At 49.0% G+C, this 20,586-nt stretch overlaps 1 protein-coding gene across 8 annotated transcripts in view; it reads right to left on the bottom strand.

The window, feature by feature from the left end:
- SZT2 (SZT2 subunit of KICSTOR complex) overlaps positions 1 to 20,586 on the bottom strand; it is a 54,053-nt gene that overhangs the window by 19,354 nt on the left and 14,113 nt on the right. For 4 of the 8 annotated variants that reach the window (XM_052666014.1, XM_052666012.1, XM_052666010.1 and 1 more), the window contains 38 exons: positions 19,788 to 19,930; positions 18,968 to 19,120; positions 18,502 to 18,616; positions 16,505 to 16,710; positions 15,937 to 16,161; positions 15,491 to 15,569; positions 15,021 to 15,115; positions 14,595 to 14,763; positions 13,998 to 14,112; positions 12,766 to 12,879; positions 12,084 to 12,281; positions 11,854 to 11,966; positions 11,234 to 11,375; positions 10,555 to 10,719; positions 10,106 to 10,310; positions 9,857 to 9,969; positions 9,129 to 9,387; positions 7,564 to 7,729; positions 7,389 to 7,481; positions 7,121 to 7,202; positions 6,717 to 6,998; positions 6,361 to 6,499; positions 5,989 to 6,105; positions 5,807 to 5,870; positions 5,271 to 5,456; positions 4,862 to 5,200; positions 4,532 to 4,721; positions 4,096 to 4,170; positions 3,858 to 3,996; positions 3,532 to 3,649; positions 3,160 to 3,289; positions 2,925 to 3,077; positions 2,711 to 2,813; positions 2,210 to 2,327; positions 1,949 to 2,060; positions 1,382 to 1,500; positions 980 to 1,144; positions 274 to 358 (listed from right to left, as the gene is read on the bottom strand). In XM_052666014.1, coding sequence (XP_052521974.1) covers positions 274 to 358; positions 980 to 1,144; positions 1,382 to 1,500; positions 1,949 to 2,060; positions 2,210 to 2,327; positions 2,711 to 2,813; positions 2,925 to 3,077; positions 3,160 to 3,289; positions 3,532 to 3,649; positions 3,858 to 3,996; positions 4,096 to 4,170; positions 4,532 to 4,721; positions 4,862 to 5,200; positions 5,271 to 5,456; positions 5,807 to 5,870; positions 5,989 to 6,105; positions 6,361 to 6,499; positions 6,717 to 6,998; positions 7,121 to 7,202; positions 7,389 to 7,481; positions 7,564 to 7,729; positions 9,129 to 9,387; positions 9,857 to 9,969; positions 10,106 to 10,310; positions 10,555 to 10,719; positions 11,234 to 11,375; positions 11,854 to 11,966; positions 12,084 to 12,281; positions 12,766 to 12,879; positions 13,998 to 14,112; positions 14,595 to 14,763; positions 15,021 to 15,115; positions 15,491 to 15,569; positions 15,937 to 16,161; positions 16,505 to 16,710; positions 18,502 to 18,616; positions 18,968 to 19,120; positions 19,788 to 19,930 — 5,584 coding nt within the window. Of the gene's footprint in view, positions 1 to 273; positions 359 to 979; positions 1,145 to 1,381; positions 1,501 to 1,948; positions 2,061 to 2,209; positions 2,328 to 2,710; positions 2,814 to 2,924; positions 3,078 to 3,159; positions 3,290 to 3,531; positions 3,650 to 3,857; positions 3,997 to 4,095; positions 4,171 to 4,531; positions 4,722 to 4,861; positions 5,201 to 5,270; positions 5,457 to 5,806; positions 5,871 to 5,988; positions 6,106 to 6,360; positions 6,500 to 6,716; positions 6,999 to 7,120; positions 7,203 to 7,388; positions 7,482 to 7,563; positions 7,730 to 9,128; positions 9,388 to 9,856; positions 9,970 to 10,105; positions 10,311 to 10,554; positions 10,720 to 11,233; positions 11,376 to 11,853; positions 11,967 to 12,083; positions 12,282 to 12,765; positions 12,880 to 13,997; positions 14,113 to 14,594; positions 14,764 to 15,020; positions 15,116 to 15,490; positions 15,570 to 15,936; positions 16,162 to 16,504; positions 16,711 to 18,412; positions 18,617 to 18,967; positions 19,121 to 19,787; positions 19,931 to 20,586 lie in introns of those variants that run through there. The other 4 variants (XM_052666018.1, XM_052666015.1, XM_052666013.1 and 1 more) reach the window with 2 other exon arrangements.

The following is a 20,586-nucleotide window of genomic DNA, read 5'->3' on the forward strand; positions in this document are numbered from 1 at the left end:
TCCACAGCAGCTACAATCTAGAGCTGCTTCATACAGCAACCTGACAAGCTCCGTGGGAGTCCTTAACTTCATTCTACCATGCGTGGTTGTGCAGACTCCCAAGCAAACTCTTTGCACACTCCTCAGCTACCGGAGAATAACACTGCCCTAACACTGAGGTCATCCTCAGTGATTCAGAGCTCTTTAACATGGGAAGTGGTTCCCCAATGCACAGTCCCATGTTCTGCTTAAAAAAAAAAAAAAAAAAAAAAAAAAAGAAGTTGAGCACAGTACCTTTGCCACCAGTGCCTTGGCCTCCAGGTTTGTTGTACAGGTAAAGATCTTGGTCAGGGACACCACCACTGTGGCTTAAGTAGTGCTATGGAGAGCAAGGAAAAAGATGTGACAGCATCTGGAGTACCTGCTTTTACCAGAAGTAGTGGCCCATGCATGCATGCGTGGAGCTCATTTCCAGGCCTGTAATAAGCAGCTCTGATCTATTTAAGAACACTTGCCAGCAGATTTGGCCACTGTTTGGCAGAAGGACCCTCGTACAGCTCTATCCAGAGTTATAAGGCTGTACATCTGGCCTCATCTTTCATCCTTAACAGTCATGCTGAAGGAGCAGATAGCTGCTCCCACTTCTAACAACTATGATGTTCAAAAGCTTAGATCCTGGCCACACAGGGACCAAGGCTCAGCCTTCCAAGGAGGTCTTCTCCCATGCCCCTGGAAGAAGACTGTGAGCATGAACTCTGCAGCTGCTATTTCCCACAGAGCAGTAACCACTCCAGTAAAAGCAAGGCCTGTCCAAGCCTACACCAGGGTCTTTAGAGACTGCCCACAGTCCTGAAAAACTCCTCCACACTTGAATATTCACTGTTTGTTCCTTCCTATACATGGCAGGGCTGAGAATGCAGTGGCTGAGCTACCCCAGAGAGAGCCCCCAGCAGCAGATGGAAGCTGAGCCAACTGTTGCCCCACTCACTGCCCTCCTAACCTTGAAGTGGTGCTCCACATTGCTGTCTGTGTACTTTGGTGTATGCAGGAAGATGAGCAGATTCTGGCGCAGATAGTAGGCCACTGCGTGCAACCAAGGCAGAGCAGAGGGTGGCAGTGTAAACTGCAGGACCTCTGTGGGTGGTGTCCCAGGGGGCTGGATAAACTGTTGAGAGAAAGTTTAAGAACTCAGCTGAATCAAGCAGGATACTCTGGGGCCCCCCACTGACTCTAGCACCTATGCAGAGAACAGATCTATGAATGCCAACCCAAGTAAGCACCGGAGCAGGGAATGGGATGCAGCAGACTGCCTTGGCATTCCCTGGGATAAGGGAGGCTGGGATGGGTGAAAAAGACACATTATGGACAACAGGATGAGCAGAACAGCTACTAAGGTAGGTACCTCCACATCGGCTGGGGTCAGTTTGCAGTTCCGGACCAGCATCACAGTGATGATATCCAGGGTGGCCTCATCCAGGCGCCTGCGCAGCACTTTCACCAGCTCATCTGTGATCTCGGGCCCTGACAGATAGACAGAGGCACAAGCAACTTTTTCACCTCATCTCATAAGGACCATAACCAACCACAGACACCTCCCTCTACCAGGTGAGAACGTACCACCCTCACAAGCACTTCCCACATGGAATACATCTTTCTCCACCAACAACTTCTTCAGGCATGTTTTCCTATCTATTTTGACTGCCTAATACTGCTAGCACAGGCAGAAACAAACACACTCCTGCACAGGGAAAGCTGGCATAAATCACATAATCTGCACGAGTTTTAATCAATGGCCATGGGTCCCTTTCCTCACATTCCCATCCACATGGAACAGATAGCAGCTCCGGTCTAAGAAAGAGCAGCTTGTTCAAGAGGGAGACACTGCTCTTCAAACAAAGCGGGCAAGGGATGGAGCTCCATGCCTCTGCTTTGTATCAGCACATCTGCTGCCAGGCACTGTAACACCTACCTGCTGGGGCAACGCCATGGACCATCAGCTGGATGTGCCTGTCTACTTGTCCCACCAGGCGGGCAGAGTCCATGCTGCGGCATGAGGCAGTGTCCAGAGAGGAACGAGAGCCCTGGAGAAGCAAAAACAGACACATGGAAGCAGCATCCACATGAATCCCAGATACAGTGCCACCCACTGCCATACCCATCCACATATATGCAATACAAATTTTACCCTACCCAAAATCCCACATCTGCTCCCAGACTGCAGCAGACTCACCGTTAGATCCTCAGTGTAAATGGGTTCCTGGCTGCGCGTCAGTGCCAACGAGCGAGATCCTGGGCTAACGCTGCTCTCTGCTTCCCACACCTTCCCACTGTTGGTGGTTTCAGCCAGTCTGAATATAGGAGAAAGCAGCATCAGCCTCCGCTGCCAAGAGTGACAGCATCATGCCTTCACAGAGGATCTACATCCTCCTTGCTCTCCCTTGAGAGGTAAGGGAGATAAGTCCTTATTCCTGAGTATAAGTCCTTCTGGTACAGAGCTTGTGAAAAAAAATCACTTGCTCTCTCAAAACTAATCTCCTTTTTCCTCCTAGGTAAGGGCTCAGCACAGGAAGAGTAGGAGCAAAGTGACCTATCAGAAATCAGACACTTGCTGCTTAGGTTACAGAACGGTTCCCAAGGCTGAGTAGTCACTTTCTGCCCCATACAACTCTCAGCCTGGTGTAATGCACGCAGCAGGGCAGAGTCAGGCCAACAAGTCAAGCCAATTTCTTACCGGAGGTAGAAAACAGATTTAGTGGCACGTTCCTGGTAGACAAACATATTCTTCCTGTTCACTACAGAGAAGGCGTTGAGCACCGAGCGAAGTGCCTGGATAGCTGTGGGCAAGGTGGGTTGTTAGCTATCCTACACATCTTCCTCTGCTGTGCCAATCCAGCCACAAGCCAGACTTGACACACAAAATGAGGAGGAACCTGGGCTGTACACACCTCGTGAGACCCCCATGTTGGGGCCCATCTTCAGGCGTGAATGCACGTGGATGAGTGTGCTCCACACTACATCACAAGCAAAGTGCCCTGGCATGAACTGCATTGTGGCAGCCAGGTAATCCCGGGGCTGGTAGTTCTCTTCCACCGAGTAATCTAGAAAGAAGATAGCACATAGCTGGGGCCGTGGCACAGAAGTTGCTTTTTCCAGTTGCCCACGAGAAGGCAGCATTCATACCGTCAGTTGGCATGACACGCTGCCTATAGTATGTATAGGGAGTTTCACTTTTCCAGATGTCCTCCTCACTCTCTGCCACCAGCAATGAGTTGCATATGTGGCTGTCATGCAGGTCTTGCAGCAGTAAGCGCTGTAACAGATTAGAAGAAGTAGGTTTTGTTGTTTGAGCAGCCCAGGGAAGATAGCAAAAACAGAGGGCTCAGGGCCAGACAAAACCCCTTTTCTTTTGATCCCTGTGCTGAGACTCCACCTGCTGACCTAGCCACCCAGGACCTGCTTAGAGATGGACCAGACAAACTCCAGAGGTCCCTTCCCATCTAAGCCATCTAATGATTGGCAGTTCAACCCCTACCCTCTGCAGATTTTTTTTACCTGATTGACAACCCTGCAGATTTCACTGATCTTCTTTATCACCATCTGGTTGAGACTCTGGCACTCCCCTGGCTGCTCTTCTATCTCTGCTGATGCTGCCTTCTCCACACTCAGGCTGCTTTACAGGGAAGGGGAAAAAGGGATCAGCAGGATACCTGCACAAGTACCTGTCTGCATGCATAAGGTGTGCACACAGTGGAGAAGGATGGCAGCTTTCCTCATATTAAGCACAAGATAGGACAGGAAGCTGATCCAGCCCACAGAGATGAGTGGCAATAAAGTGTTGGTACAGAGAAGCAGCGGCTAGACAGCCAGACCCTCCTTACCGTGTGTGGTAATAGACTTCCACTCGGTCCTGCTCAATTTTTATGATGAGCCAGAAATCAGGCATGAGGGGACACTTAGGCTCCTGGTCACTCATTAATGCCTCATCATACTCTGAATCACTGCTCCCCCCATCATAACCTGCAATGCATCCACATGTCAGTCCCACGCAGCAGCCCCACACCCCCCCCCTTAACCACCTCACTGCACACTGCTGCTGCCCCCAGCCCTGGCACTCACCCAGGTGGTCAGAGTCCATGCTGCCCTGGCTGGACACAAGGCTCTGCACACGGCTGGGGCGCTGCTTGCTGGAGCCTGCAGAGAAGAGGAGGTGATCACGAAGGCCCCCTTGTACACTCTCTATGTGTTAAGAGAAATGCTACAGCACAAGTCACAGGCAGGCAGTGCTGGGGAATGTACTGCTGGCAATGGGCCTCATACACTAATGGAAACACTGGGAACTTCACGGAACTGGAGATATCACTGCACCCTTTACAGTCAAACACCCCAGGCAACATTAAGCACTGTGGCAAGGAAGAGAAGACTAGCAGTTCCGGGCAATGACTCCAAGGACAGGAATAAGTCACGTTTCACATGTTGCAGCTGAAAGTATCCCCCAGCCCCTTAAAAGCTCCTGAGGCTGAGGCACCCTCCTAACTATATCTGCAGCTCCTACCTTCCCTACTCTGTGTTACAGAGTCAGCTAGGCTGGCTGCAGATGGTGTCACTAATGGTGATTTCTCGCTGTTGCCTTTTTCAGAAGAGGAAGATGGCAGGGATTGTATGGTTGTCTCCAGGACTGCCTCCTCCAGGGAGTCGTGGCCAGGTACTTTGCTTTGCTCAAGGCTCAACACTTCTCTTGTGACCTGCACACAAGTCAAAGTCGCAAAAATAACCAGTAAAACAGGCACCATAACAACTGTACCCATCCTCCACCTTCATCCTTTTACCTTCAGTCATCAGAGGGTCCCACATCCTCCCACCAGCCCACCCCAGGGTTTCTCACCTCATCCTGAGCATGACTGCCCCCTCCTATGGGATTTCCCGTGTCCGGCACAATGCGCATCTCACTCTCTGGCCATCCCCAGAGACCCTGAGATTCCTCTGGGAGGACACAGCTCACATGGTGCAGCTCAGAGCTCTCTGCTTCTGCTTCACTGCTCCCCTCCTGGCCTGCCTGGCCCAGGGCTGTCCCTGTGCTCCCTCCAGCTTGCTGCTGTAAGCATGGTGTTCCTGAAGGGTTTGGGGCTGCCCGCCTGGAGTGCAGGCGGCTGATGGAGATGTAGTGGTAGTCACTGCCTTCTGCATTGATCACGTAGCCTGGCAGGGCCATTCTTCTGAACTCCTGTAACACAGGGAAGAATAAGCATCCCACTAGCTAAGCGTACGGCACTGCCTCAGGGCTCCCTCTTTACCTCCTTGAACTTCTCCAGGGAGTGCTCGGGTCCAAACACAAACTGGAGCAGCACCACCTCGCTGTGGCAGCTGGGCCGCCCTTTGGAGTTGTAGATGTGAGTGGCCACCCGGTGAAGGATGGAGGTGCTGATGACCTGTGAGTGGCGCAGCGCAGACACGATCTCATCATCCAGAAGCCAGCGAATCTGAGCAGAGCAGGGACACAGAGCACAACCGATATGACTGCCCCAATTCCCACCCAAGTTTCAACAAGTCCAGAATAGTTCCATTCGTTGTCTACTTTCCTCGCTTCCTTCTGACTGTACCTAAGAAAAGAGTTCTGGAAGAAGTCTGCCTGTCCCACCCCAACTGCACCACAAGTTAACCTCACACTTCTGGGTGGCACAAGGCCAATGACCTGTGTGATACAAGGCTTGAAAGTCGCTTCAAGTGACAAAGGGTATGGCCTAAAGCAGGCTACAGAGTATGAAACAGCAAGTGTGTGCTGTGGCAAACTACTCCAGCTGGAAGCAAGAAGCAGGTGAAGCTGCCTTACCTCATTCATAGTAGCTTCAATAGCCTGCCTGTGCACTCCAGGGAGGTTGGAAAGCGCAGGGTGCCTAGGAGAGAGGACAATAAGAACCAGTCAGTCATTCTCATTCACACAGATACCACAGTGCAGCTCCTAGGCTGCAAAAGAAACTCATGACAGGGCTTACTACAGCTGCAGAGCCATACCTCTCATCTCCTGTGGATGGAAGCCGGTCCAAGTTGTGCATGATATCCTCATCTGACCGGAAAGAGGATGGCTGCCCCGGAGAGCGGGTGAAGGACACGCTGCTCTCTGAGGTGCATCTGCCAGAGGAGACAGAGCAGGCTGAGCATCAGCTTCTGAGCCAGAGAGGAGGAACAGACACAGTTTCCAGAGAAGGAAAAGTGATCCCTATGAAAGGTGAGTCTATCCTGGAAAAACGTTCAATTTCTTCAGGGCTGTTGCATGCTCCACAAGGAAGACAATACCTGGTCTCAGAACAGGGAGATGACCTGAGACCATCTTGCTGGGAAGGGCAGGCAGAGGATGGGTAAGCAGCTGGGCCTCCCCCCACTTACCTGTTGTGGAGAATGTCTGTGTTCACAACCTCTATCTCGAGGGGCAGGGTAAGCACAAAGATATCCAGAGTCACACAGAGGTCCCCCAGGTCAATGGTGGTCAAGCCCTGGCAGCTTTCCAGGCAGCCAAGAACTTCCCCTGAGGAGAGATCTCAAACTAAGGGGATCACATGACAAACAGCTCTGCTTACACACATACACAGCTTGGTGGGAAGCACAGAAACTGCAACAAGTAGCTGTCCCACACAACTGGACAGGCTCAAGAAAGTGATCTTTCCACAACTAAAGCCACAGCAAGTGAGAGATCTCACAAAAGCCTGACTGCCCTTTAACCTCGCAGCAAGGCTTGTCCTTACCTAGGCAAGTTGGAAGGGACTGTACAGGCATGGAGCTATGCTGGCTACGCAGCTTCACAGAACAAGTGAGGTGCACAAAGAGTGGGGGCATCTCCTGCTCCATGAACTCTTGCTCATTTAGTGAGTCCCCTCCCAGCACGCTGAAGGAGTCATCATCCTGGTTCACTGTGTTGGAATCCGAGAGCGAATCTGTGTCTGGGAACTCATGCTCCAGCTTCTCACGGTATTCCACCTCCAGCTCTGGGTCACTCTCTGTGGCAATGCAGCACCCAGACACAGTTCCTGTTGACAAAGGATCCCCATTAGCAAACAGAGACCCCACCAGACACAGACAAGTTCTGACAGGCATTACCCGCAGTGAGACAACAATGTTCCTTCTCTAGGACAGAGCAAGAAAATTTTACCTTCTTCAGCTGCCAGTTCTGCTTCCGATACCTCCATGTCCTCACTGCCTTTCCTGTCTGCCTGATCCCGAGATGCCTCTTCCTGAGAGGGAGAGAAGAAGGACAGATACCAAAACTGTACCAGGCAATGGAACAGGCTGTTGTGGTGGGCTCTCTAAGTCTCCATGAGTCTCCATGAATCTGCCAGCCCCAAATCCAGAACTGATGAGAAGCAAAGCTGCTTCTCTCTATAAGGACTAGGTGCCTGCCAGGGCAGCACCATGCCTACCTCTTTCTTGGCTGATGGTGGGCAGTAGAAGAAATAGTGAGGATTTGATGGCACTGGCTTGAAATGTAAACTTCCAATTTCCAGGAACTTTTCCTGGAAGAGAAATCCCAACCATGAAGTAGACATTCCACTCCACCACCCTGTGGCACACAAGCCAAACTCCCACATTCCTCACCTGGATGATTTTATGCAGGTCAGGGTGTGCCTGACAGGGCTGTCCGTTTTCCAGCAGTGAAAGGGGAAACTCTGAACAGCAACCAGTGCCCACACTGCTTTTTGGCTCCTCTGTGGGGCTAGCAACATTGTGAGAGTCCTGCTCACTGTAGTCTTCCATTTCCGCACTGATAGGATGGTGGGCAGGTCAGACAGGCAAATCAAGAAGCAGCACTTACACTTACTACCTACCCTGCAAGCATCCCACCTCACAGCTCCCCACACCTTATTCTGTAAACACGAGGCAAGTCATAAGTCATCCAGTTTCTACCTCTACAGCCCCTGAAACCCTCGTCCCACCCTCTAACCCAGATAAGCACTCAGGCTATCTGAAGCCAGGCCAGAGGTAGCTTAACCAACCACAGGATTGGTTATTTGACACCATGCTGTCTCCTGCCTGGGAAACAGACAAGCAGATAAGCACAGGGAGCCATCTGAATTACCAAAACTCAGCCCAGGGTATTCCACAGCAAATCGTGCTGTCCCAGCACCCTTAACGTCCTGGCAGCACAGAGCAGAGCACAAAGCTCAGGCCCATGCTCACTCAGCAGCTTTGGAACAGAATCAATGCCTAGTATTTAGAGAATGCAATCTGAGGAGTAGAATGAAGGTCAGACAAAGTACTCTCAGGTGCCTGAATTAGTAATACAGATGGCAGATCCTTCAGAAATGTTTATTGTAAACCACCAATCCCAACTCAGATTGTGTATCTTATAAACAACGAAAAGTTCCCACAGTTTTTCTGTGTGAAAGCTGCACTTGAGGAAAAAGTCACCTGACCTCCCAAACCTCAACATTCTTCAAAAGCAGCTTCATCCTGCTGATTTACAGCATAAGAGGTTATAAGATTGAGGATTCCCAACAAATTGTAGTGCATTCATATCAAAGAACTTTGCTCTTGGCTATGCTCACTGAGGACCAAAAAAAAATATATATATATCTATAGAGGGCGTTTCTTTCTTCAACAGACAGCACAGTAAGGTAGACTAAAGTGCTTCTCCCTTTCCTTAATATTCCAAAATCAACACAAGCCTCAGAAACATCCTAGCAGAACAGAGTTTTATCATCAAGCATACTCTAGTTCTGCAGAAACATTTTCTCTTGTGATATTATTTCTAGTCTTTTCATTGAAGAAAGGACACTACTCTTCAGAAAGAGATAAAGTGTGCTGTCACCTGCCCTTTTCACCAGAATCAGCAGTAATCTCAGATGAGCCAGGCAGTGGGAGATGCATAATTTCTCTGGAAACAATACATCTAAGTGTTACCTGCAGATAAACTGCTCTGCAGCCCAGATGGGACAGTTATGAGCTAAGACTACATGAGACAGTCAAAGGATAAATGTCACCAGTGATTATAAAAAAAACCAGAAGGGTCTGGTAGACACCATGCCAGGTGTGTATCCCAATGGAAATACCTATTTCTACATGTGGCTGTTAAAGCCTGCCCTACAACATCCTTCCTAGCAAATAATAGAAAATTCTTGAAGAACAGTCTGTCTCAGACCAATTTTAAGTCAAGACCCTACCTTGATTCAGAGACCAAGACACCACGTTCTCTAGAGCTCTGCTCCTCTTCTTGCTCTATGCTGCCTACTTGGAAGCTGGCAGCCTTAGGGTGTGTATGGAAATGTTGGTGGCTCTCTCGGAAGGAGCGGACATGGCTGCACACTGTCAGCAGGAAGTTGGTGATATCTATCTCTTGCAGCAGCTCCTCACAGTAGTCCATGGCTGTAAGAAGGTCTTGAGAGCTGATGCTGTGTGACTGCTGAAGGCTCTTGAACAGCCCTACAGATCAAACAGAGTATTTGAACATCCCAGTGCAAAGATGCAAGGCTACAGGAATCAGGCAACAGTTACGCCCTGGGGAACAAAGACCAGACTTCCACCAAGTCCCTATACAGAGCTTTAGTCAACACAGTACTGGAGACAAGACTCGGTCAAGATGTCTAATACTACATGTTAGCCTGGGCTTTGTCACACCTGAGAGACTTAGGGATCTGTCACCCCAAAGATGAGAGCAAAGCTCAAAAGAAGGATCCCCCTATCACAGCACTGCACAGCTCCAGGAACAAGCCGTGTGAGGCCCACAGAGAATACAGAGGCATCTTTAAACCCCTGCTCATTAGAGACCAAGTCCCACAGCTCCTTCCTTTTCCTCAGGTAACCTTTCATGAAAATTAAGACACTGTTTTCATAAAGAAGATCCAGAGTCCAGCCCCAAACCTGTCCCAACTCCCATCACACTGCTTCTCACCTTTCACATAGCACTGGTGGGAATGCTCCTGCAGCAGTGTGCAGTAACTCACCAACTCTTTATGCTTATGATCTAACCAAGCAGCAGCAGGAGGACGTTCCAGAGACTGGGACCTGAAAAGGACACACACAGGAAGTAGTTGTTGTAAGGTAGATAGGCAAAGCCAAGAGAAAGAGGCACGGTTGGAGCCAGCCTCTTGTCAGGGATGCTCCTCCATCCTCCCTAGAAGCCAGGAATGTTTGGTATTACCTGAAAAAGACATCCCGGGGAGGACGATGTGTCCGTGGGCTGACAAGCTGCTCTCGTAGCAGCTCCAAAGAGCAGCTGTAAATATACATGGGGCAGCGAAATCGGCGACACTCGCCTGGCTCAGACTGAGAGTTCTGGCGGCAGAAGGAGATATGTACATCTCTCCGCGAGGGACCACTCTGTTCCGCAGGGTCACGGCTCACTTCTGAAACAGAAAGAATCCTAAGATAAAGGCTTTCAATGCATTCCTCATTCCTTGCCTGAGAAAACCACAGCCCTCGCTGCAGCATCCACAGGCAGGAACTGATTTTACAGGCTTCTCCCCACCCAGCACACACACGTTAGTACAATCTGCCTAACCGTAGGAATTAAGAGTGCTTGGGAAAAGCCAAGGAAAGGAAAGGTGTTGCCCCTAATTCATTAGCCAGGTGCTGTCATGAGAGCAGTACCATGCACTGGTGTTATGCTGAGGGTAGGTAATGGCACTGCAGCATCCCCTTCTTCAGCCTCAGCCCTGTCCTGCTCTGCACAGACAGGTCTCAGAGTACTCTCTCCAGCCTCACTCTCATCTTTTGGAGGTTTGTCCAATCCGCAAGACATCAGCTTCTGTACATCTGGAAGAACACAAAACAAAATCCTCCTTCTGTCTTGTGTCAACAGGTAACCCATATTACATTCCCAAGGCAGAAATTCCTGCTATCACTTTCTGTGTGGGAACAGCACCAAAGCTGAGCCTAGCAACTTCCACCAGTAGCTAAGTGGAAGGCAGACCAGTCCCAATGCCAGAAGTAGGGATTCCCCTAAAGCATCCCATATCAGCCTTCTCACTTCATTTGTTAACAATCTACTCTGCTGGCATATTCCAATAGCTACAGCTAGCAAATGAGTCACAGCCAGAATTCTGTCCTGAAAACAATGTGAGCAGCAGACTGTCCAAGGAGAAGACAGCAAGACATTTATTGCTTTGCACCGCTCTATTCCTGGCCTTATGGAGAAAGAAGAATGACTCTAGATTCTGCTATTTAATCTCCCCTCCATCCTAGAAGAGCTGATACTGTTGTTCCTGTTTTCTTGAGGAGGTGGTTAGAACTGCTGCCTCCTTTTCCTCTCCACAAAAGAGACCCTCACCTGAGAACGTGGCTGGCAGGAAGGTCAGGAATACATGCTGTGGATTGACCAGCTTTGCATAGCATCGCCACTGTGGGGAAAAAGGCCCTGTAGTGTCACTCAAGGTCACATCGTCCTCAGGAAGCTCTGTGTTGCCGAGGCTCTGAGGAAAGAGCAGAAGCTTGCTAAGTTTACAGCACATGGCACGGCCTACCCCAGGGCAAGCAGCAACCATACAGAGCAAGTTCCTCCATGACTACTAGCTGGCACTGAAATAACCCTGGCAAATCCACACAACATTCTCAGAGCAGCCTGGCTCCAGGAAATACAGGAGATGTTTAGTCAGCTTTGCTGGGGCTGCTTCTGGCCTCCAGGCAATGATTGCCCATGATTTCTGAGCTCTTTGCAGCACAGCATCCATGCTGCTCTAACAAGCTAAGCCCCATAGTGTGTGCAACTGCCCACACATTGCTGGATTCCTGCCCAACCTCAGCCACAGGCTACAGCTTAAAATGCTGCCAACTGTGGAAAAACACCACCCTTTCGGTCTGTTCTCAGCTCCTGTGCACTCTCCTGCCCTTCAGCAGCTGCTAGCTTATCCCCGGTGAGGGCTCAAGAGAGGGCCAGCAGTTCAGCAGTACCTGCAGAGTACTTGTGGAGCCAGTCATATCCCTGGTGCCATTACTGCCAGCATGATGATAGGATGCAGAAGTGTCCTGCTGCTCCAGGGTCCCAGAAGTTTTTGAGGTTTCTTCTGGAATGGAGCAGAGAAACCAACCTGAGGAACACCAGCTGAGGAAAACGCTTAAAGCGAGGCCCCCTGAGATAATCCAGCTGCCAGCATCCCTGCTGCAGTGTTCCTGGACCTTACCTCGGATCACAGGGAGAGTGAAGGGTGGTTGATGACCATCACGATCCCGTTGGAGAACCTGCTCCATGAAGGCCACATGATCAGCATCAGCCATGGGGATCTCCCGATCACTGAGGTCATGCTGCAGGCAGCCATGGAAGAGGTTTAGTAGCATTTCATTGGGCACAAACGAAGAGTCCTTGGTCACTTCCTCATTCTCTGCTCCAAAACAGAACCACAGCAGCTTCAGAGACAGCATCTCCAGAGCTACCACCTGCCAGGCTCCCAGAGGACAGCCCTTTCCAAAGCAACATTTCTACACAGCCAGAAGTTTCCCCTGTCACCTCCAAAAGCCTGACCTGCAGAATGCCGAGATGCAACTCCAGCAACACAAGCTACCATGCACTGACTCTCCATACTACTGTAACTGGTCTAGAGATGGCAGGGATAAAGACAAGAATTCACCATGCAAAGCAACTATCTAGATTTGAGACTTAGAAAGCAACTCTTCCAAAACAATCATTACAAGAATGCAACACATCTGCACAGCCCTGGGGCTGCAGAGCTGGGAACAGCACTTAGCTACTCAAAGAGACATGGCAGCTCCCCCACACCTGTGTCCCAGGGAGACAAGCACACATAGCAGGGAGTACGGAGATACCAAAGGAGGACCAGAGGATGCAGGCAGTCAAGAGACACTCACCTTTTGTCAGCATTAGGAAGAACATTTCAACCTGTTGACACCTTGGCAACAGCTTCATGAGGTTGAACTGGAATGGGATCTCATGCACTCTGAAACCAGCCCCCATGTCTGGATCTGCAAGAATTGGGAATATGATATTCCAGATGGCATCACACAGCCCTTTCCCCAGATCTCCTGGACATATGTGGCACCAGCCCTAAATGAAACATATGAGCACAAGTGACAGGGCACAGCAACAATGCCCCATCTCCTTCTACTTATGAGAGCAGGGGGATACAAAGGAAGACTGAAATGAAGAGCAAAGACTGCTGGAGACTGCAACAGGTTGTGAGCTACCTACAGAGAGGTACCTTGCTGATGGAGTCCCCTGTCACTTTCATTCAAGGATAGAGCAGAACCCATAAAACTCTACACAGCCCAGCTGACTGCAGCACAACTAGGCCCACAACTGCCAGGGGACAAGAGCTGCACATCAAAGTCACAGGAAATACTGCTGGAGGTCAGTAGCCATGCTGGGAGCCAGAGGCAGCCTATGTTAGCAGAGCTGTCAGGAACAAGGACACCCTTCATTTTTGGAGAGATCTCCCATCCGGCAGGCTCCCCACATCCTTTCACACACTTCCTGTTCTCTTCCTCAGGAAAGAGTCTGTCCTCCATGCCCTGAGCTTTCCTGGCCCTCTCCTGCTCCCACTGGACAAGTGAAATGATCCAGCATTTGGGCTCATCCTTGCTCCCTGAAACTCACACAACACTGGCTATGTTATTCACTGTAAGGCAAGCAAATAAAAGATCAAGGATGAACTCCTGACAAGAAGCTTAGGTAGTAGCAATGTTCAGCCTGGACATTTGAGAAAAGCTTTAAAGCAAAAACTTATTGTCTTGCAAGGGTTTACTCCCTCCCACATTGCTGGAGTTCTCAGTGAACTGTGTCAGATCACAAAGGCACAACCCTACCCGAAAGGAAGAAGACAAACCAGACCTTCTGAGTTCCCTGTTCAAGCCTCCCCAGTCCAGACAGAAAATCTCAGTGCCTTTCTTGGCCTTCCCTGAGTGAAGCCATCTCCCTTACAGCTTTGAACAAGTGCAACAAAGTGAGAGCCACCAAAGTCTAGAAAGTCATTGTCAAAAATACCTGCTCAACCTTCTAGAAGTCTCTAACACTGCTCAATAAACTGGGTGCCTAGCTACCTCCTTTTGCTTCCTCAAACCTGCCAGGACATAAATGGGCTCACCTTCAGTAGCTTTGGTGTCTGAAGGAGGACAGACCCACTCCTTGTTCTGGCACAGTTGGCTGATGTATTCAAACGTCAGCATGGTGGCAATGCATGTAAGGTCCCGTGGGTAGAGCTGTAATAAGCAATCAAAGCTCAGTTGTGCACAGCAATATTGCTAGTCCCTCATGCAGCAGAAAACAGTTTCAAGTTCAAAAGAAGAAACACCCACAGTCCCGTCTCTTTCACTCTTACTCATTGCTCTCTCCTTCTCCAGTCCTGTGCTAATCTCTTTTTGCCTTGTTCAGGTGGTGCAATGGCAATGCTGCAAGCCTGCTCTGGCCTAGCTCACTCCCCTTTAATGGAACAGCTCTTAACAAAATAAGATATATTCTTCCACATATCCCAGAGCAACACTGCATGCACTGCCTTGCAATCCAGGAGCCGCTTCTGTTCAGCAGCCCAGTTCCTCTTTTGGAAATCTCAGCTTCCTCTGTTACTAGCATTCTCACTTCTTCTGGCTCCTAGTTAACTCATCCCATAGTACTGTGGTACACTTGCAACAAACTCGTCTCCTTCTAAAAAAGGGCCCATGCCCTCACCTTTTTAGGGACTTACCGCTTTAGGTATTTTCTGGTAGGGCAAGCCATGGAGGTGCTTCCAGTTCTCAGCAGTACTGTGAACATGGCCACTCTGTGGCTCTACCCAGCACTCAGTGACCAGATTCAGTTCTGTGTCCACTTCAATGGCCTCCACCTCTGTATCATTGTCATCATCTGTGGAGAAGCTGGAAGAAAGACAAAGTAAGTTCTATGAGATGGAACAGAGCCAAAAACCTTCTGCAGGTCCTCTCTGAGGACAGTCACACAAATTGCAGGCTTGCAGGCAAAGCCCCACCTAACTGGTGAGCCATCTGTGGCAGCTGGGTGTTTAGCTAGATTATAGGATGGCCTTTTTGCTCTCCACACTACCCACAAAGGTTGAAACTGAAGTCACGTCCCCCATTGCTGCCAGCCCTCCCCAGGAGCAGGGCCATGGCCTCACCTGTCCTTGGTGGAGGTAGAGTGTGGGGGGAAGAGGATGTACTGGACAACACAGGTGTGCTTCTCCCTGCTGCTGCTGCCACTTGAGCCATCAATCTGGAGGGGAGACACAGCATGAGCCTGGCCAGCAGCAAGAGCACACACCTACCCAGTGCCCATCACACAGCACAGCCCCATCCACCAGCTCCGCTTGTGGTGGTAGAGAGAGGGAACCTGCATCAGCCCCAGAATTCCGCCAGAATAACCTGTTCCTGCCAGCAAAGCAGGTCTCTAATCGGAGATAAAAAAGCAGGACCCAACATGCACACTGGTTTACTTCAGAGGAGGCTGTGTATAGGGAGACTTGCCACAAGGTTACACACTACAAGTGGGTGGGAAAATAATCACACCCACCTACCCGCCACAGGAAGGTGAATCTACCTTGGAAGAAGCAACAAAGGATTGTTTCCTCATTGTGGCCTCCAGGCTCACCTGTATGGGCAACTCCAGGACCATATTGATAATTCCATCCCCACTGGATGCAAAGTGAAATCCCTCTGACAGACGGACCCTGGCAACAGAGAGGTAGTAGACAAAGAGCATTTCTCTATCTGTACTGCAAGGCTTAAATACAAGAATTAACTGAACCCCTCACTCCGTTATATCTCTTACCAAGGCAGAGAACTGCATGCAGAGAATGGGGAGAGGTGCACCTTGCACAGAACAGCCTGAGTGAAGATCTACACACTCCAGGCATAAAAACATCACTTGCCCTTTTGTATGTGTTCCAGGACACTCCTTTTCCTCAACTGCAGCTGAAGAACTGGGTGAAGCACTGGCATAAATAACTCTGGAAGCCATGAGTAAAACTCTATGCCTCAGATCTGCATCCCTAGAACTAATCAGACAAAGCATCTCCATTCAGGCATACAACTTACTCTGTGAGTGTGGAAAGGAGTTGGGCTACTGCTGTGATGGGCACAGCTGGTGCCAGCCCTGACTGGACGCTCCATATCCAACGTTGGTGATAAAAGTAGCGGGACAGTGAGGCCAGGGTGGATGAGGCAGTACGATTGGCCACCATGGTGAGCGGGCCAGACACTGGAGGATGTTCCAGGTTGAGAATGAAGGGAGCTCGATAGTCAGAAGGCAGCTTCTCATACCTAGAAGGTACAAGTGTGGCTTGCTGAGATGGAAAAGATGCTCTGCTCAGGACCAGAACTGCCTGGCTTCACAGCATGTTCGCTGGGCCTGGGACAGAGCTTTCCAGAAGCAGAACACGTCTAGTTCAGCACAGAATTCCCTCAGACAGTGGTAACTCAACTTAATTTGCATCATCTTTGGTAAGTCCAGACTACATCCACCATTCTTAGCCCTGTAGCTCAAACCATCCCAACCAAGCACAGGCATCATAGTTTCTCACTCTGCCACAGACAGAACCACCCACAAACCCTTCCCCCTCCCAGGAAATGCAATCACACTGCCAGCTTGGGTTCCCATCACTACCTGATGAGCAGCTTCTCCAATGGTTTGTGCAGCACGACAAGGCAGGGTCTGTCTGAGAGGGCTGACTGGACCCCAGCCACAGGTGGAGATTTGGAGGGAGAACTACTGCCCAACATTTTCCTCTTTGCTTTTGGAGTTGCCTCCTTGCTCTGGACCCTGTGAGGAAAGCGCAACTGCAGGATTCGGTCCCGTAACTCCTCCACAATCTGTCATGGCAAAAGCAAGAGGTAAACATGATCACCTATGTCTGGAGACAGTCTGTTCAAGAAGCTCCCAGAGCAACTTCGAATATACAGATAAGGAGGACCAAGGCTCTTAGGTCCATAATTTAACAACTACACCAAATATTTTTAAAAGCATGAGAAAGGTCAAAACAACCTAACGATGGTTTCAAGGCTGGAGAAATCACTTTTCTTATCTCTAAACAAATTAACTGCATGCCTGCTTCTCCACAAAAACAGTTTAAGTACCCACATTCATTTCTCCTCCCTTCCACAGCCTGTAACGTTAACTACTACACATAAGATTGGATAGATTACTCCCACAGCTTATGGACTCCACCTCCATCATCTTCATGTGTCAAACTTCTATTGTAAAAGGTTTCAAGAGTTAAAGCTACTTTTTAGGTTAGATTGTTTTTTCCAATATACTTTCAAGATGACTTCCTGATTACTTTTTTATCTTGTTTTTAGCAGCTCTGAATATTGTTCTACCCTTACATATTTCAGAATTACAGAATGGTTGAGGTTAGAAGGGACCTTCCCCCTTAAACAAGGTGGGCTACACTCTTCTGCCATCCTCCAGCTGAGAAGCTAGTCAGCCCCCTGGTAGACAAGAAAAAAAAAATTGGGCATTATACCATTTATTATTTGCAGCTCCTGCTGCAATGATCTGGAGCTTGCCCAGAGCTGCAGGGTTTGGTGCCATGCCTGTCCCACACCTTCTTCACAAGGTAGGTGTTAACTCATGCTTGCCAGGGGGAACTCCTTTGTGAAACCTGTCACTTACAATCAAAGCCCAAAGCTTGGATCTCCTCCTAATGACACAAAGGTGTTTGAGCGCCAGAGCACCGTGTTATCTAGGACAGTCATCTCAGAAAGAGATGGCCCTACTGGTATGTCAGCTTTAGAGTGAGATCAATCAGAGGAGAAGATCAATGAGACAAACCAAAACTTTCCATGAAGATGAAAGATCAAAATTTAATGATAGACCTCTTGTTTATAACAAAGTCTTCACACAGATTAATGGCACGTTTCTCATACTTACTGCTCTACCTAGGAACACTTAGACTTGTCTCTGCCATTAAAGCTGGAGAAACAGTTTGCACAGTGACCTCACCTTCTGAATCTGACTGGGGCAGCCCCCTTACTTGTTCTAATAACAAATGAGTTATTAAATATATATATATATATATATATACACACACATATAAAATACTTGCATGTCTCTGAAGTATTTTTGGTGTGTTTTATTTTTTCCCTCACTGGTCACACAGGGAACTGTTTGCATTTCATCTCTAACCCCTCCTTGTCCCATTATACAATATACATACGCAACTCACCACCTACTGAAGCAGATAGCCTAGGGAACACATAGTACATCCATCTCAGAGGTCTTTACAGATGAGTCAGACAAATATCTGCTGTTCTTGACAGACTGTATTGATTGGGTTTTGGTCACAAGGACAATCCAGATAATCTTTGAGTCATTTCAAGGCCCACAGTTCTATCATGCATTCAAAAGAGCATTCATGTGACCAGCTATTCTATTGATATTCATGTTTTTGGGTTTAGATCTCACATAGACAAGCTTTCATTCACAAAAAGCTTTGTCTAAAATGTCCCTTTCTGTTACAGTAAACTCACACCAATCTAAGCTTTAATATAATAGGTATTAGAGGATACTTGCCTACAGTGTTGCCTGTGATCTATCCACCACTTCCACATCCAGAACTATTTGCTTGGTTCTACCCCTGGAAGCAGCCAGCCAGCTCTCACCTTGTTCCTGGCCTGTGCAGGTGTGCCAATGGGGAAGCCCAGGCGAAGAACCATGCAGGGAGCTTTGGAGATGATCCGCACCACATAAAATGAGGAGGGAGTAGGATCCTCAGAGCTAGGGAGGACAGATTAAGACAGGGCTGAAATAACACAGGTGTTGTTCTGTCATGTCAGACCAAGCATAGGCCTGTTCCCCAGTGCTCAACAGCTCACATAAGATGGCAGCAACACATCTAAGTCCCAGCACGCAGAACCACCCTCAGCCTCCAGCTACCTTCCCTCTCCCTCTGGTCCGTGCCTTGAACACAGTGGAAGCAATTCAGAATACACAAGGTTTCATATCTGCTTATACGCTCTTATCCTCTCCCCCAGACATCTGCTCTCACCGCAGCATACTGGTCTAACAGGATCTCTGGCCTGGCCACGTGCCCACTTTTCCTCACGGAATCACCTCACAGACACTCACCTATGCATCAGCTTGACGTAAGAGTAGCCCTCCACCAGCACAAAGCTGCTCCAGTCCCGCAGCAGGGAGGTGAGAGCAGAATGAGAGATGCGGCACTGGATGGTGCTGTAGCGACCGTTGTTGCCTGGTGTGTGCAGGTGCTTGGGCACAGGCCTGCAGAATGTGGCAGACAGACATTTTAAAACCACAGTTGCTCATCTCCTCCCCAATGCTTTGTGACCCTTAGCTACATCCATTCCAACTCATCCTCCAACCAGCACATCAGCCTTCCTCCCGCACAGCTGCTCATATCCAAATATGCCCCATGTCCATGCCTGTCAGTTAGAGCCACACACCCTGAGCCACAGGGATCCCATTCTAAAGCTCGCAGAGAGCACACCTGTATTATCTCTAATGCACTTCATGCAATATACAGCTATTGTTCCTGTAACTCTGCTACTAGAGCCACCCTTAGGAAATCTGTGCTTTTGGGGCAAGTGCTTTCCAGCAGCGAACAAAAGCCTGTAAGACAGCTTCAAATGGATAGTCCACATCTGCTGCACTCAGGAAATCCAAATTCAAGGAGGACTTGAGAAACAACTTGTGCTCCTGTGCAACCTCCCTCTTAACAAAAGCTGACTTCCCCACCGCAGTCCCTCTGCCCTTGGCCATCCATCAGCTCCAGCTAGCAGAGTCCTCCCCACGGCCATAGGGGCCTGCAACACAGCTGCACCTCGACTGAACTGAAATGCAGCTTCTGCAGTGTCTGGAAAAACTGACTCTGTACTTCCGCTGGCTGGACTACAGAGTGCACCCAATTTCAGCCCTGCCAGTTACATACGTGTCATGCTCCAGAAGGAGAACAATACGATGCATGTGCAGCCACCTCTGCCAGAAGTTGGCATCCATGGAAAGGATAGGCTTCCAGTATGAGGCAAACTGGGAATGGCTCGAGTCAGATCCACTGTGCTGCAGGGATAGCACCTGAGAAAATGACAAGATGGACTGGTAAGAAGGCTATGCTCGGTAAGAAATTGTGTGCTTCTACCCAGAGAGCACAGGAATTTCTCTAGTGGCTGAGCTGTTTACACCTAGAAGGCCATGCACATGCCTAGCTTTCAGTAACTGCCTCCCAGCATAACTGTGTTCACATTGAAACAAGCAAACAACGCAAGCAAAAATAAATTGGTTGCTGAAATGTCAAGTTAACTGGGAATTTAACTACATAGCATCAAGTAATTTAACTACAGAAAAGATAGCATATAATGGCATCTTCTCTGCTTGAGAGGAGAATATTTGGCCTGTGTCAGCAGAGCAATTAAACACCAAGATAACCCAAGTGAGAATGCACATGCAAATAGGATACCAGTAAACAAAGTACCAGCATTGGGCAACTCTGGCATGTTTATATGGTAACACTGTGATTCAACCAACTATACCAACACTGCTGGCACTGAAATAAAGCAGCAGTTAGCCACAAGATGGAACACTCCAAATATGCTGTGGGATGTATGTTCATACATAGAATGATGTACTGTGTAAACCAAAAGGAGTAAAGGGCTTAAGCAACAAAATTTTAAATTTAAATTAATTCTCTGCTAGTCATTATCTTCTGCCAAAGCCAAGGACACTGCTAACAA

This window comes from Tympanuchus pallidicinctus, unplaced genomic scaffold (genome assembly GCF_026119805.1).
Source record: "Tympanuchus pallidicinctus isolate F22 unplaced genomic scaffold, pur_lepc_1.0 scaffold7, whole genome shotgun sequence".
In the NCBI taxonomy this organism is placed as follows: domain Eukaryota; kingdom Metazoa; phylum Chordata; class Aves; order Galliformes; family Phasianidae; genus Tympanuchus; species Tympanuchus pallidicinctus.